Here is a 16,869-nt window from a genome sequence, read left to right on the forward strand (position 1 = left end):
AAAAGCTCATGCCAGAGCAATAACATCACTAAACGCACCAACACACAGATTCATTTTATTGTGACCACCGCAGAGTGTACCAGTTCTACTCTAGTGATGGTGTCAAACATGATGAACGAAGAAGTCACCACACATTTACTCTCGCCTCCCAGCACACCCCCTATGAAAAATGTAAGTCGCCCCTAAGGGATATCCCCTATAGCAAGAGTCGCAAATATTTTTTTATTACAAACCAAATGAAGGCAGATTATACCGACATTGGCAAGTCCTACTTTTTTGATGTTTTTTTTTTAATTTTAGTATTCTTAAAATTAAGAATATGTATTTCATTAGATTATTAATAATTTTTTTTTTCATTTGATCTGCAATACCGAAACCTGATTTTTGTCTTTGACCAATTATCCTTTTTTGTTTCTTAATTAGACTTTTTTTTACAGATATCCGATGAAGAGTCTACACTTCAGTCCGTGCGAAGCCTTTTGGAGAGGAAACGGGCCTCTCCAATCCTCCTCACCCCCCAGCCCTCAGACTCCGAACCCGAGGAATTAGACTACCCTCCAAAAAAACGTTTTTGTAAAAACGAAACCGAGCTCGCCCGCCACCTCTTGAGTCACACTCCACCCCCCGAACCCCCTCGCAATTTCTCCGTAATAATGCACGCCAACAAAGACGGATCCTGTACACGCGCCCCTATCCCTGTCGAGCCACAAATGAACATCCTGCGCAGCCTCAAATTCAAAATGGGGACTCGCAAGGAGGACATCTTCGTCAACAGCAAAGATACAGGCAAAGAACCCCCCAAGCCGTCGAAAATCATCCTTCCCGCCATCGCCCCCAAGTTCAATCAAACGCAGGCTGTGTTTCTGGCCGCTGACGGGACGACCACGTTCATCCCCGGGGCTCAACTGGTGTTGCTAACGCCGACGCCCCCGCAGCCGCCCCCACCGGCCCGTCGCAGAGTGTACGAATGCACGTTCAAGGGGTGCAATAAGAACTATTTCAAGTCGTCGCATCTCAAAGCACATAATAGGAAACACACAGGGGAGAAGCCCTACAAGTGCGAGTGGGAGGACTGTGGGAGGAGGTTCTCCCGTTCGGATGAGTTGTCTAGGCACAAGAGGACTCATACTGGCGAAAAGAAGTACAAGTGTAGTTTTTGCGATAGAGGATTCATGAGGTCGGATCATTTGACCAAACATGTTAAAAGACATACGAAAGACAGGGCAGGAATGCAACCCCAGAAAATGTTCTTGCCTGGCTTGCTGAGGCCACTGCAACCAGCGCCAGTTTAAGACTTTCTCTCGATTATTTTGTGCCTATGTTGCTGCTGATTTTCTAGGTTTAATGCAAATTCGCACGACTGATTTCTCGTTGTAAATACATTCCACTCTTCATCGAGTCAATTGTTACATTTACAATGTTATCTGTGATTTTTTATATTATTTATTTTAGAATAGTGAACACTAACTGTATTAAGTCACTTGTGTATTATGTACCTTTAAAATTATTGTATTTATAAGAAAGAAATAGATTTTTTATACAGTTAAAATTTGGATTTTTAATACACCTTCATGTCGTGTCCAACCCACATTACGATGGAAAAAACGCAATTATGTTAGTACATTAACATCCATTTACATTAGAAGGATTGTCGTCCTTGTCTTAATTATATCAATGAATTCCGACGAAGGTCAACTTTACGATAATAAGTATAGGTAATTTAAACAACAATGTTGAAATTAAAATACGATTCAAAAAATCTCTTATACTACAACTTCGGACTACAAACATAATAGTTCCAAAATGATGAGACATTTATCGTTAACATTATTCAGAACTTGAAATTTTGCAACATATGCATTGAAACATGTTTTTCAACATCCAGTGTATAATGCCACTTTGACACCTAATAATTTTCATTAATTTTGTTAATACCATACAAATAGCCAAAGTGATGGTTCGAAATAGACGAGAACCTTCCGACTAACAGGAAAATTTATTTGCGCAAAGGTTTTTGTCACTACGTTGAAAAGTAGTCTAGAGTTAGTGTATATTTTTTTGTTACTGTCATTTGTTTTAAAAAAAGCCAATCGTAACTTGAAAAAAATTCGTATTTCAAATCCAAAGCTCCACTTTCTTTTGCATGACAATTTAGATTTTGTTTGTTGATTACAATCAATAAGTAATCTGTATATCTGCAAATGGACTTTCATCAATAACATGACCTTTCAAGAAGACAATATTTTGATGATAAGGTCTCAAAAATTGTAAATATGCAAGTTATTATGGTCAAGTTGAATTGACGTCAATGGGATACATGCGAAAGATTGTTGTTATGATAGTGAAGTAAAGGAAAATAGTAGGTACACACTTTATGAAGAACGCCAGCAAACCGTTTGAATTGTTAATATACTCTTCTGAATTATAACTACATAGTTTCACATTTTTGCTTTTTATGATGTAGTTTACATAGTCATAAGAACAGTCAAAATCGTAATGAATTTTAAATAAATTTAATGTCTAGTACTTTTAAATTTAATAATTAGTATGGCTAAGTCGTGTTGTAGTTGAAAGATTTTCATAGTTTTTATAGATGCTTGATTCAAAAAATAAATAATTGGAAACACAAAAACCCTTATAAAATTGTTCTAAAAACAAAAATTAAACAAGAAGTTTTGGGTCAGATTTGATTATTTTGATTATACCTAACAAATACAAGTTACGTATTTAGTACCTATTTCAATGTTTCTTAAAAGCTTACAAAAATATATTTGAAAAATAGTACACACCAATGTAAAGGTTTATGCCCAATATTTTTGTATCTAAGTAAAAATTGTAGTTTTTTAATTACTTATGTGTTTACTTATGTGTTATGTATTATTTATTTATATTACGGTTAAACAAGAAACAAATTGATAAATTTATTGCAAATATAATTTGTTTTCCTACAACTTTTTGAAACAATAACGGTTAATGGTAGACAATTTTGGTATATTTTTTGCTATGAAGCAACTCTAGATGGTTCTGAAAAATGGTAGATTATATATTCCGTATCTATTTTGTAAACGATAAATTTTTGTTTTTGATGTCTTAAGTTTATTTATTTACATAAAATATTTAAATTGAAGATCTAATCTACAAATAACATGTTAATTAACCGAATTTTTATTCATCGATAAGAAGATAAATCAAGTTTTTCTATAAGTTTTAAAAAAGTCAAAAAGTCACCGCCAGTTATCACCATTTAAAGACAGGTAAAAATGCGGAAGTATCACTTATTTGCGATGAATTATGTTGTTATTTTATATCTCTAATCAAGTGATAACACACTTCAAAGAGCTTCGTGTTTGGGGGGAGGGGACCCTGATCACGCATCCTTCACAAGCTCAATATAAATTTTGCGCAACAATAGATTATCCACTGCACAATAAGCCAGAATATAAAGTTCGAATGTTTCGATAACTAAAAGCACGAGTATTTACATGCTGCAGTAAGTATTTGTCAGTACTTTTTCACGCAATTAATTTGTGTATTTCATTAAAATCACTTAAATCCTATCCACTATAATGAATCAGATATATCACGTGAAAGACAAATGAGGTGATAAATGATTACAGTTTTCGACCTTTATCAGGTTATGGTTTTTAGTGCCTATTAATAGACTATTCGAAAACAAAAAGCCTAAATGGATTAATCTCAAGATTAATAATATGCAAATAACGTCGTAAAAAGTATTAGCCTTTGATCAAAATAACTAACAAACTGAATAAATTTAGATTTCAATAAGTTTGTAACCTACATTTTTTTTAAGTATTTAGTAGAGTAGTTGAAGTATTTGTTGCTAAAATCGAATCTCACATTCGAAATTGAGCTCACAAAAAGTTTCTAATACCTACTACTTTGCAAATTGTTTTAATCCCTGTAGGAGTGTATTTTTCCAAAATATGTAGTTACCTCTCAAATTTGTTCTTAGGAGTGGCAAAATGATTAGTTTTCCTTTGTTGCACAACATAGGAAAATTTCAATTATGTAAATAAATGATATTCAACATCAAATTAGGTGTGTTCGGATGTTTCGCGGTCATCTCCGGGTGTTGCAAACCACAGTTGTTACAAATAAATAAATGGATTTTCTACATAATTAAAAAAAATATCAGCATATCTATTACTAAACTCTGAAAGATAAATACGTGAGAAATGACTTTAAAACTTATTTTTTGAAGTTTAATGATTGTTGAAAGGTTTAATCAACGGTGTTATGTTACTAATACTTTACAGGAAACTTGTTGGTTATGGTTATCAAAATGTCTTTACGTATTTTTAGAAAATTTATTACTAACGTTTGCCTATATCAATGTTTTTCAACTTGTCGAAGTTTAAGTAAGGTGAATACATGTTAGTTCTGCATTAATATTCATCAAAGTTAGCGCTTCATTAACATATGGTTTAACATCAGACAAATAATAAAAAGATTTAACATCTGTGTTTTTATACGTATATAATTAATTAATGCTGTCAAAGAAATTTTCGAAAATAAACGTATATGTATGTAAATGTAACTTAACTTTTCAATAATTCTGATATAAAAATTTGAATAAGAATATTACTAATCATAATCAAAATGACAGACTATTGAAGTAGACAAAACATAATAAAAGGTAATACAATAGATTTCATCTTTGAACGGGAGGACAAATTACTCACGACTGTTCATTAAAATTTTTAAGATAAAAATTTTCCTTAGCGAACGCAAAAATATAGATGCGTTTTTGATTAAGTAATAAACTAGCTTGACTGGAAATTTTCCAGTGACGAGATAACATTAAAAAATATTTTAAAAAGATTTTTATAATTATTATAACATAGTTTCAATATATATTTAAATAAACAGTACAATAAACAAATGTTTATTTAACTTCGATGGGCAAACAGATTTTGAAGTTTGGTACTTGGAATTTATCAAAAATATGCCTGGTGGTACGATTTGTTTCAATATGTTCAAGTAAATTAAGTAATTTTTCTTCTTTATAAGTAAAAAAAAAATTCATCATAGGTACTGGTATTTATTTCATTGGTATCTAGTACCTACCTATACGAGCAGGTGAATAAAAAGTGTGGAACTAAGCGTTTTTGCATAAACTAATTACTTTACAAATTAGTGCAGTGTAAGGTACTGCCTATAAAAATGTGATTGTTTTTTTAAAGATAAAATTTTTCGAAATTCCTTTGTTTTCGAGTTTCGCAAAAACATTTTTTTAATGGCAACCTAAACTGTTTTTTAATTGTTGATTGTTAATTGTTAATTGTTCCATACTTTTTATTCACCTTGTATAATATGTACGAGTACCTACCTACCTTTAAGCCTGTCTGTTTACAAAGTAAATGTTTGCACTCCTATTTTAGCATATTATTTAATAATCAAATATTTATTAAAAATAATCTGATTATTACACAAAGGTTTTATTTATTTTTTCCAGACATTCTTTTAACATATTTTATTAGTGTCTTACAATATAAGAACAATTAATGCAATTTATTGCAAAAAAAAATTAAATCTTTTGAGTACTTATTTATTCCTAAATATAACATTAACTCATAACAAATATACCACATAGCACAAACATACTTTATGAAATTAGCGCCCAACAACAATGGATGTTTTTATTGCAAGATTCATTTGCGGCATTTAATAAAAAACGCTAAAACTTAAGGTTTCTTGCTAAATTTAGATCTACAAATTCAGGATTCTTCAAGGAGAAAAAATCACGGCACTAATTCGGTTCCACTGACGCATGTTTTCACGCTTTCACTGAATGCATGTATCCTCGAAGTTATTTACAAGAAGATGTAACAGATAAAAAGAAAGAAACATCGGTTTATCTTGTCGTTATTCTCACGCCCATGTGTCATGTTCAGAGAGACTAATTAAAAATAAACAGAAAAATGTGGATTCATTGAACTTTTCATTGTACAGGATGTCTTCGAGGCGTACCAACGAGGAATGGCGAGTGAAAGCCATTGTCTCGTGTAAATAAATTTCTGTGTATTTCCGTGGATACAAATTGCTTTCAAATTACAGTCACACCATGCTCGGTGAAGTCATCATTCAATCGTTTCGTGATAAGTCATTTTTCAAAAGATTTTCTGTCATCCAAGTATATACATATTTGCTTACGTGCAATTTTTTATTTTTACCAAAGCAAACAAACTGTTGACTCTTAAAAATCTTATAAAACTATCTTTCTGTAAATATTTTCCAGCTGTTACTCTACACATATTTCATAATAAATAGATAAAAATAAAATAAATTAAACATTCAAATAAGAATATAATGTATTACCTATTATAATTCCGAACAAATTATACTCGTATGTAAAGGGTAGAAAATAGATCTATCTACTCTCTGTGTCTCTGTATAAAGATTTTTCTTATATTGCTATAAATAGACCACGCAAAAATTAGTTATGGGAAGTGCTTACGTACCACAATAACCAAACTAGATAAGTTAATTTAATAAAAAGGAAATTTAACATTATCTACTTAAACTGTTACATACAATATCAGTTTCGATTTTGTGCTTGAAAACATTTGTTTAGTCACGTATGCACTAACTAATGATTTGTCTAATTACGACAATAACTGTAATGTCTTTTTTTACGTTCAATTATGTAAAGATACTTATAGTTTTTGCATTAATATAAAATGTAAATTTAATATAAATATTTCCTTTTTTCAATTTTTATTTTATTTCTTTTTGAATACTTATGAAGCAAAAATCAGAGCTTAAATATAAATATCTACGAGTATTTTAAAATAATCCAATTCCCTCGTGTTCAGACGTAAATTCAGAGTTCTAAAACAATTAAACGGACGTGGAACAAAATCTGTTGATAAAATGTTTCATTTGTTTTTAATTTAATTTTCAAATTAGTTCAAAATTTTGTAAAAAACAAAGAAATAAAATCCCCCCCAAAAAATTATATACGAAGAACATTATGAGTTTTACTATAAAAAAATCTTGAAAACTTGTGAAAGTATCAGCACTATCAACATGCGGTAATTTCTATTAGCCTGTTAGCAATTTCGTTTTATAGAATTCAAATATGAGAAAAAATTGAGAAAAAAATTGTATAATATTAAAATTTTTATTCTAAAAAATTTACAATGTACTAACTCATTTTGTAATCATTAAAAAATGTGAGACACAAGTCAACTTATACGTACAATATGTATAATGAGAAACAGAAAATACCGTTACGTATGTACATAATACGTTTAAAAAAACTCTTTGTGCTATTAAGAAAAAAAATGTATTACCTACACAAACAAAAATCTAAAAAATAGGTATATAATATTCTCAATGATTTCACCATTTCTATATTTGACCTTCCACCAAAATATTTAAAGTGGATCCATCGTGTCTGTTTAATCTTTAAATCCACTTTGTACACATATTTATAACAATTTAATGACTGCAGAATTACGATCAATGACTTTGCAACTCTACAAATTGATTCAATAAATGAATGAAATAATGCAAAAATGGTGAAAAAAACTACAGTGTAATCAAATTTACTACAGCGGATCTGTTTTCAGGCGGAACACGTAAACAGTAGCTTTCTAGTTGACTTTTGACCTGGATAGGACCTTGGGATAAAATTATCTGGCTGGCGTATTGCGTTCCAAGCCCCCGAACACGCCTTTTCCGAACCTTTGGTGTACGGAGGCGTCTTATCCTTGCTGCACGCGTCATCCAGTTCGAACTTTGCTCATCTTCACGCTTTCGAAGCGTGTCTTGTTGACGTCAGACAAAGTTGCATCGCTAGTCAGGATAAGGACCTGTCAATGGCATAGAAAAACGTTTACTTTAAGAGATAACAGAAAAGGTGTAGCAAACACCTTCAATATAAAAAAGCCTTAATTATTCTTTTCTTGTATAAATAAGCCTTCTAATTAGTTAACGAACGATACGACTTTCAAACCGAATAGTAAACAGGCGTTTCGGGTGCTATTTTTGATCATCGAATAAAATCCAACTGAAACTCATTTGTTCCAAAGTACAGAATGTTATTTTCGTAAGCGAAGGACTCGAAGGAGTCTCCCAAACAAAAAGTTCGACTTTGGATTGCTCTAAATTTTAAATGATTCCGATGTTAAATAACATGCAGTAGCGTAGGTATTTCTCTTATGCTTGTAAATCCAGAAAAAAAAACAGTAAATGAAAACGGATTTATTAGATTTCAAATTTTTCCTTTCCATTTTTTTTTATTGAAAAATAATACCCATTTCATCAGTCTCAATAGTGACGAGACGTGATTTTCCTAAAGTGACCTTACATAAAAGGTTCATCTAAATGTTATAGAAAGTTTCCCCGCCCAAAAAATAAAATAAAACGAAAAGATGTAATAACGTAAACTTATTACATCAGTGAATTAAGAGCATAATAGGTGTGTAGTACAACTAGTGGCATTTATTCTTGCGTATATCAAGGAGGAGTGGTTCGCGATGACCCTTTTTATCAAGGGCACGCACACCCTTATAGTTGTCAACCAAGTTTTCGCATAGTTTTTTAATAGTAAAATGTTGTAATTTTGACCTTGTGTGCTTTCTTGTCTAATTTATTAATATTATTTATTTTGCGACAATAAGTATATGCACAAATAATTGTGTACTTTATCACTCAGTAATTAGGTATTGATGAATTTTAACAATTTTAGATTGTTAAATGCAGTCAGTTAATTTTGCGTACAATGATAATTGCCCTACTCCCATATCTAATTTAATGGGAAACCAAACAATAACTTAATTTAGAACAACTGTATCGCATCAGAATGAGATGAAAAAATTACATCGTTAATGTTTTCTTTCCATTGTCAACCAAAACACATTTTTATTTTACACAAATTGCTGATATGAATTTAAAACTTTTTTTATTTAATGTAAAATATAAATTATATAAAGCCTATAGCTGTTTAAGATGTGTAGGTACTTACTTTAACTCATTTGTTATTAAATCCTTACAAAATTCTAGTGTTTTTAATAATACCTTTTACATTCTGTATGGTATTTCAAAAATTTTTAAGAAAAGCCTCAAAGTTCTACCTACTAATAAGTAAAAGTAGGTTACTAATTATAATTCTAAATCAATAAGTAGTTTCCAGTAATTAGATATTTCCTTTATGTTTTTAAAAAGTTTAACAAAGAAATAGCACATTATTTTTATATTATTATAATTTGCACATCATTATAATAACTTATATGCACACACTTTTCCTTTGAAGATAAAACCAATTAAAAATAAATTACGAATTTTTAAATTTTATGTGACTGTATTTTTATTTAATTTGATTTTAAATCGATTTGAAAAGCCAAAAATATATTGTTTTTCTTTTCCTATTTTTTACTCTACATGGATATCCAACTCATAAAATTTAGAAAAATGTGACGGATAAAAGAAAATCGTATAAAATAAGAATAATTAACAAAACAAATAAAAAAGTAGCAATAACATAAAAAATTACATCAGCTGGATTGTCAGATTTATATTTTTTATGACAACATATTACCTGTTCTGTATGATGCAAATCCCTATATAATTAGGTCATACTTGCTGGAAATGTAAACAACTACTTCCATTTCGATTAAATTGTCGCATTTAAGAAAGAAGTGACTTACCTCCCTGTATAATTTTTGACATTAGATAATTTCAAAAAGATTGTTCACAAAACAAGACTATGAATAAGTCATCCCTACAAGTAATAAATAAATCATATATCGCGACATTTTTTAACACTGAACATATTTCTTGGTTTAGCTGCAAAACGCACAGATCATTGTATTGCTAGTATTGGAGTATTACTATGAAACCAATTATTATTGGCCTGTGTTTTTTTAAATTGAATATAGTGACACCATTAGAAATTCAACAACTTTATTATTCAATCGTAGATATATTAAAAATATGTAAATAAGCACAACTCAAAAATTAATAAGTGTTGATAGACATTGAGCAAAAGAAAACTAATAAAACAAAAGCAACATTATTAAAAATAAAAATCAATTTTAAAAAATCGAATTTATAGAGTACATAATAAAAAATCTCCACAAACGTACTACTACTATTAAATTCAAACATTGCATCACCATTATAAGGCTAGCTTAAAGCTACGTACATTATAAATATTATAATAAAATATATTTTTTTCAACATAGAGTTAGTTAATCTTTAAACATTATCTATGACAAGCCATTTTTCATGTAATTGTTCTACTTGCTGATTAATGATGGGATGTCGAAGCCTCATTCTGACTTCTAATTTGCCTCCAACTTTTTTCCTTCCTTCCAATAACTGTAAAAACTGTCATTTAGCAAAAAATTAACAAGTAAAATTCATAACTTACGTCAAAACTGTCGTGTAATTCACACTGAGTTTCCAATGGTTGCAATTTGACTGTGGCAGTACCAATTAACGAATCACCACGGAAGAAACCGCTGAAACAACAAGCAATGTCGCTAGCGCACCAGCAGCTAGCACACCCCATACATGGCACCCTCAACTTTGAGCAACAATATCATTGTTTAATCCCACCACCAACATTGTATTACAAAACAAAATGCATCAAAAAAGCAGAGACTGTAGCGTTATCATCACCCAAGTTGGCTTTGATGAATATCACACTAACAACAATTCAAAGACAAGGTTTTAAGAGTTTTTTTGGGAAACAAAAATTGTGCACTTCTAAAACCTGACAAAGAAGCGTGTGAATGACGATGTTTCAAATGTATGTACAGAGTGATTCATTCACTCAACTATGCGACTCTGACAAATTCTAAGTATTAAAATTCGCTCACCAACTCAACGAAAGGTGGTATGCTTAAGTGTAAAGATAAACAGTAAAAAACATGTATAATATTAATACAATATCCCAATGACAGAATTGTACTTGTACCTAGATAACATTAAAACTTCAAGTTCATAAAAAACGTACAGTTATGTCAATCACCCTGTATAAAGCAGTGATATACAATGGCACATTCATTATTATATGGTATGATCAAATAAATTTAAGGTCAAAGTCGACTCTTGATTAAACAAAACACATCGTACTTTTAATTTAATTACTATTGAATGAATAGTTTGGTTTATTTCACAAAAAACCAATTATGATACTGGAAATCAAATCAACACCATCTTGTTTGTATTTATTAATATTTTTTTCTACAGGACCCACATTTATGTAACTTTTTTTCAAAAAGTATTCCAAGTTGGTGCATTTAGCGTCCGCAAATTAAAACTTTCAAAGATTATGTTAAATACCTGTAAAACTACTTCATTAATTTTTGCAAAGTAGATAAATTTACACGCATAAAATTGTTATATCGCATTAATTACGATACGCAGACCTTAGAATGAATGATGTAACTGAACAAGTTATGACGATAGAACCACTCTGGAGCATTTTATAAATAAACTGAAGTAAACAACATCATCATATATGCAAAATAAATGAACACAAAAACACATAAACACAAAACGTTTTAGTCAATAAACCACTTCATGGACAATGAAAAATTATGGAAATGTTGTTGACATTATTTTCAACTTTTTTAACTTTCGAAAGCTCTCAAGCAATTATCCCGCCTTGGTCCGTGTCAATAAAAAAAAAACTTAAGCAATTCTGAGCGGCGACATTTTATATTTAATTCTGTATTCTGTATCATAAATTTCTTTTTTAGCTAGGTAGTTACAATGTTGCTTTTATAAATTCTTTATCAACATCTGTCTCCTAAATAAATATTGCATGACTTAATTCGTGCTTTCAATTTAAAGCAACTGCAGCTGATGATTACATGATGAAGAAAACTGAAAACTGATGAGAAGTCGATAAGCCATTCAAAGAAATTTTAAAATTAGAAATTATATTGCTCAAAAGTAGTTGCCGTTGAATGAGTGTGCAGATACACAAGTACTCGAAATAAAAAAGCACAAACAATAAGCTCAAATCGCACTTGATTTTACAGTTGGAAGTGGATTTTTCAAGCAAAATTATAAAGAAAAACTCACCCTTTTGAGTAAACCTCAAATTTAACAGATTGCCTCTTGAAAACCCTCTGGCAGACTCTTGCATTTCTCTGTATGGGTATTGTGTAGGTGGCGTTGTATTCCGGACTATTGGTGTCTTTAACAGTGGCTGTTCTTTGAGAAAAAGGTTCATCCTAAATAGTACATAACATGCATATATAAAAATATATTGAGGTAAAACATCTTACCTGAGGATATGGAAATTCAAACTTAACATACGTATCAATCTCTTTAGGATTACTGCAAGTGTAACTTATCCCTCTAACAATCGTTAATTCTAAATCGTTTTCACCCAATTCAGTAAAACTTTTTACAATGGAAAAATCTCTATTTTCGTAATGGAATTTAGGAATCCTCGCACCGGGAGTTCTCCGTGCTAATCTCACTATATCCAAATCTTTAGTAACATTTAAAGCTAATCTTTCAAAACGATTTGTTCCCCCTACATCGCCAAGAGCTTTATGATGATCACGAGTACTCAAGCACATTTTTAACTGTTTCGTCAACTGGTTTTCTAATCTTGCAATAACATCCGTGTTAGAATTATTATCTTCGGTACATTCGTCCGCCATCACCATTTCGTACCTTAAAAATTAAACGATTTATTATTGAGGTAGGTAGTCAAACTTTCAGAAATAATACTCGTTGTCTAGTTGTGATTTCGCAGATGGCGACACCGGCAACGTGGACAAATCCACTGGAAGACCACAACTCGCTGCATCAATAAGGGGATCAAAACCTTTAGCAGTCCTTAGAAATTCCTTCGCCTGGTCAATTTCACCCTTTCGTTTGGCGTTGAGGGCGGCTTCTTTGAACTGCTTTTGTTTAGCCAAAAGAAGAACCAGTTGCTTGTCAGCTCTTGTATTTGGAACATGATTTCCTGTAAACAGGAAATCAACCTAATAACAGTCTGTTCAGATGACAAGTAAGTAAAAAACTGTTTCAGTTGTAACTACAACCGCCATTCTTTAATTTAAAACCAATTTCGAAGACATCGTAGGATCACTGATGACTTAATTACCTGAAATTCTCGTCGACTGTGAAGTCGATGGGTTTGTTCTCGGAGACGTTTCAGGTTTAGCTGGTTGATCCGTCGCAGCAGAAGTAGGCTTTGGTGTCACAGGTGTAGGTTTAGGAGCTTCACTTCCCGGAACCGGAATTGGAGCATAACCTGGAGGAGTTGGCAACTCATCGACCGGAATCGGCTTCCCCGCTTTATGAGCTTTGATGGATTGTTCATACTGTTTCACAATTCGACCCATTCTTCTGGCTTTACTCGCATTGCCTTGTTCTTTTGCCGACTCTTCTTGTTTCTTATAAACACTCAATCTTTGTTCTAAGGCTTCCAGAACCGATGAAGCTGTTATAAGATTTTCATCAGCATCTGGTTCTTCACCTTGCGAAACGCTATCATTTTGCGTTTTATTCTCCTCAATTTTTTCGACTGGATCTTGAGGTGGCCCTGGCATTCGAGACAAGTCGACGGGTTGGCCACTTTGGGCCGCTGTAATGACCGATTCAAACTGTTTGGCAATTTTTATGTAACTAATGGCAGTTGGATTGTCGCCTGACTTTTTTGCTTTAAGAGCGGCAATTTTATATTGATTTTTTCGTTCCGTAAGCAAGTTGATTAGTTGCGGGTCTACTTGAGGAACTGAGGGGGTCTCTTCGGGAGTTTTTTCGGGTTCTGGTTCAGGTTCGGGGTCAGGTTGTGGAGGAATTGGAGGAGCAGCCCTCGATGGCTGAGGTGGGGATTCATTTGTGTCAGTGGTAGGAGGATTTTTCACACCAGTACTAACTTCAGGAGGAATGTCATCATTGTTAATGGGCCGGCCTGCGTTTGCTTGTTTTATTAAGTCTTTGAGAGTTTTTAAGCCTCTACCAAACCGTCTTGCTCTGCTTGATTCACCAGCAGCTTTAGCGTTTTTTTCGGCTTCTTCGTACATTTTTAATCGATCATTTAAAAGTTTCAATGTGTCGTTGGATCCCTCAGGTGATTTCACCGGTGAAGACTGTTCCTCCTCTTCTTTTTCTGGTGTGTCTCCTGAAAACAATAATATTGTTTTTTTAAGTCACATCGATTAAAATGTAACCAATATTTAAATTATAATACCATGCGTTCCACTAAATTCCTGGACAGAGTAGGCTGAGACTTTGAGATTAAGTTGGCAACAATACATACTCTGTCTACGGAGAACTACATACTTTAGTCTGTTTTTTTAGTCTTTTTACATAATTAAGTTTTTAGGTACCCTTAACTCTGTCGAGTAACTAATCATTATGATTTTTGTTGTCAAGTAAACCGCAAATTTAAAATCTTAATTTGGCAACATTGACTCAAAAAATAGCGTGCGATCAAATAAAAAGTAAATTAGAATAGGCGTCGATTAAATTCTACAGTTGGCAACACATTGGCTGGGAATCTGAGCTGGAAATTTTCCACACAAACTGAAAGTGAAAATGACCATCCACAGTTTTCCTCTTGTACAGCAATAAAAATTTTCTGCTCTAAAGTGAACAGTGGCGTAACTACCCACCCGCCAAAACCCACAGCCGCGGGGGGGCCCTTGGGATAAAAGGCCCTTTCCAAAATAGTAATAGTGTAAAAAAATTTAGAGCGAGTACATGAATTATTATAGGCCAATGCAATAAAAAATAAAAAACTGCAGAATTTTCTCTTCTTCGAGCGTATTCAGTGTCGAGCCAGGCGCGATACGCCAAGGTCGAACGCTGAGGAAGACAAAACATTTCGAGGAACTACAATCCTGGAAAGAAATTGTTTTGTGTTATAATTTATTTCAGTTCGCACCATATTATCAGCTGTTAATAATGCTATTTCCCGCGTCAATTTTATGTTCGAACAAGCACTTCTGATCGTGATGTAATCTGTGAAAACTACTTGTTTAAGATTTTAAGTAAGTCAGTAAGTCTTATCTTTTATACAGTTGCGGAATTAAAATTTCGGGCAGTATTTTTCTGTCACTTTAAAAAGTTCATTGACAATTATAACCTTTTTGGTCGGTGACGCAGTCAGTTTGAATTTTTCGCAAAACCAAAAATAGAGTTACTCTTTTCAATAAAGTAAGAGTGATAACATTCACTGAAAAAGGAATGTCGCAGAGACAGATTGCCGAAAAAAAAAAATCATCATTTTGATCGGCTGCCTACCCGTTATTATGCCACAAATCACTGTTTTTGAAAATTAGTCAAAATGACATAAACATGACAAGAGTAAACATGTATTTTTATGACGTCAAAATTAATCTAAAAAAATATGAAAAAAGCAAAAGCACTTAATGGTAGTGCTTAAAGAATAAGAAAAGAATAAGAGAAGAAGAAGTTCGTCGTTTGGCATAACTTGTAAAAAATTTGTATATTCGTATTCGTATTTGCAGAATTTTTAATACTAGAGACTACTGGAGACATAACTGCTCTTTTACTCTATTTAACTCTCGGAGAAGAGAGGGGCCCCACAGTCGTCTTTCGCGGGGGGGGCAAATTTTCTAGTTACGCCACTGAAAGTAAACATTATTTCACTCAAAAGGAATAAAATTCAAACTTGTCAAAGTTTGCGCTGACATTTGATGTCAAAAATCAGGATTGCCATCTGAAGGACTTTAATCACCGGCTACTCTAATTTTTTTTTGATCGCACGATACAAACGTTACAAATTTATTTCATTTAGCATTTAATTGCGAGAAGCTGTCGCTGGCATAGCAGTCACCTTGTCACCTCAAACAATTTAATATATATTTAATATACAGATTTACTAAAAATAATTCAGTTTTGACAACTTAATTTCAAACCACAGCCAACTCTGATCAGAAATTAAGTTGAACGGTGTTTTGTCAATTTTATAATTTTCAGCTAGAATAACTATTGACAGTGTATTAGTGGAAATTTTTCGTTATTTATAAAGTGGAAATCATTGCGTTAATCACCACGAGCACTTAAAAAGCCATTATTTATACCCGCTATGTTGCTCAACTCATTCAACAGTTCTGGATCATCGTCATCCCCCGATAGCTCCTCATCTGAAGGTACATCCTTCATACTTTCAGCAACCATTGCATCTAAATCCGCATCAGGAACCTTCTTTCTTGGGGGGCGTTTGGGTTTACCACCGCTTCCTTGAGTCAAAGCTGCCAATTCGGCTTCCAAATCACTATCATGCTCATTTTCAACGCCGGCATCCATTAGCCCCCCTTCTAGATTAAAATCAGCTGATACATCAAACAACCCATACTACAAAATAAATGTCAACGTAAATGTAAAAAAACTCTTAACAAACCAACATACCTGTGACAAATTTCTCCCGGAATGGTCCCGCTTTGTTTTCTCGCTATTCTTAGCCCCAAACATTGTTGAATTCACGAAAAAGATGTGTACAACAATGACACAAAATTGACAGAATGTTACACCAAGGTTAAAACGCAGAGAAGTTGTTGTTGTGCTTTTGAAATAATTTTACATTACAATCAAGATCACAAGGGACCTAAACTTAATTCGTTAAATTTGTAAATGACTCAACCACTCAACGAGACGTCATTTCTTTCAACATTTTTATTGGTTAACATTTGAAATTAATTGTCCAGTGATACCAACTATGCGTCTGTTTTGGTGATATGTGGAACACCAATAAAATCAAACCACCACCACTTAACACGATTTTTGTTTTCGAAACGAGCCGCGTAGCGGCGAGTTGAGGAACAAATGAGTGCTTGAAGAACCTTCTGCAACAAGTGCTTTATACTATTTTTTCTATTTTGCCGCTTTATATCATTTTAT

At 32.5% G+C, this 16,869-nt stretch overlaps 2 protein-coding genes across 3 annotated transcripts; one reads left to right on the plus strand and one right to left on the minus strand.

Moving 5' to 3' along the window:
* Window positions 1–1,549, plus strand: LOC123012971 (Krueppel-like factor 11). Its single transcript, XM_044411227.1, has 2 exons — window positions 1–171; window positions 438–1,549. Exons 1-2 carry the CDS (start codon window positions 97–99, stop codon window positions 1,290–1,292), a joined length of 930 nt encoding a protein of 309 aa, XP_044267162.1. The 5' UTR covers window positions 1–96; the 3' UTR covers window positions 1,293–1,549.
* An 8,427-nt stretch (window positions 1,550–9,976) lies between these two features.
* Window positions 9,977–16,670, minus strand: LOC123012368 (coiled-coil and C2 domain-containing protein 1-like). Of its 2 annotated transcripts, none has more exons than XM_044410234.1 (8): window positions 16,381–16,670; window positions 16,053–16,326; window positions 13,103–14,125; window positions 12,724–12,961; window positions 12,270–12,666; window positions 12,064–12,215; window positions 10,400–10,490; window positions 9,977–10,347 (listed from the first exon to the last, which is right to left on the minus strand). In XM_044410234.1, the coding sequence occupies exons 1-8, from the start codon at window positions 16,441–16,443 to the stop codon at window positions 10,225–10,227; spliced, it is 2,361 nt and encodes a 786-aa protein (XP_044266169.1). In that variant the 5' UTR covers window positions 16,444–16,670; the 3' UTR covers window positions 9,977–10,224. The 2 variants fall into 2 exon arrangements, with proteins under 2 accessions (XP_044266169.1, XP_044266168.1); XM_044410233.1 differs by having other exon boundaries at window positions 10,400–10,526.
* Window positions 16,671–16,869: the final 199 nt, after the last annotated feature.

This window comes from Tribolium madens, unplaced genomic scaffold (genome assembly GCF_015345945.1).
Source record: "Tribolium madens isolate multiple individuals breed KSU strain unplaced genomic scaffold, Tmad_KSU_1.1 Scaffold_96;HRSCAF=242;Tcas5.2_LG5, whole genome shotgun sequence".
Classification (NCBI taxonomy): domain Eukaryota; kingdom Metazoa; phylum Arthropoda; class Insecta; order Coleoptera; family Tenebrionidae; genus Tribolium; species Tribolium madens.

Coding starts and splice junctions, on each gene's coding strand:
- LOC123012971 (XM_044411227.1), top strand. CDS start 97: ATGGTGTCAAACATGATGAACGAAGAAGTCACCACACATTTACTCTCG. Junction 172..437: donor GCACACCCCCTATGAAAAAT/GTAAGTCGCCCC, acceptor TTTTTTTTACAG/ATATCCGATGAAGAGTCTAC.
- LOC123012368 (XM_044410233.1), bottom strand. CDS start 16,443: ATGTTTGGGGCTAAGAATAGCGAGAAAACAAAGCGGGACCATTCCGGG. Junction 14,126..16,052: donor TGAGTTGAGCAACATAGCGG/GTATAAATAATG, acceptor TATTGTTTTCAG/GAGACACACCAGAAAAAGAA. Junction 12,216..12,269: donor TTGAATTTCCATATCCTCAG/GTAAGATGTTTT, acceptor TGTACTATTTAG/GATGAACCTTTTTCTCAAAG.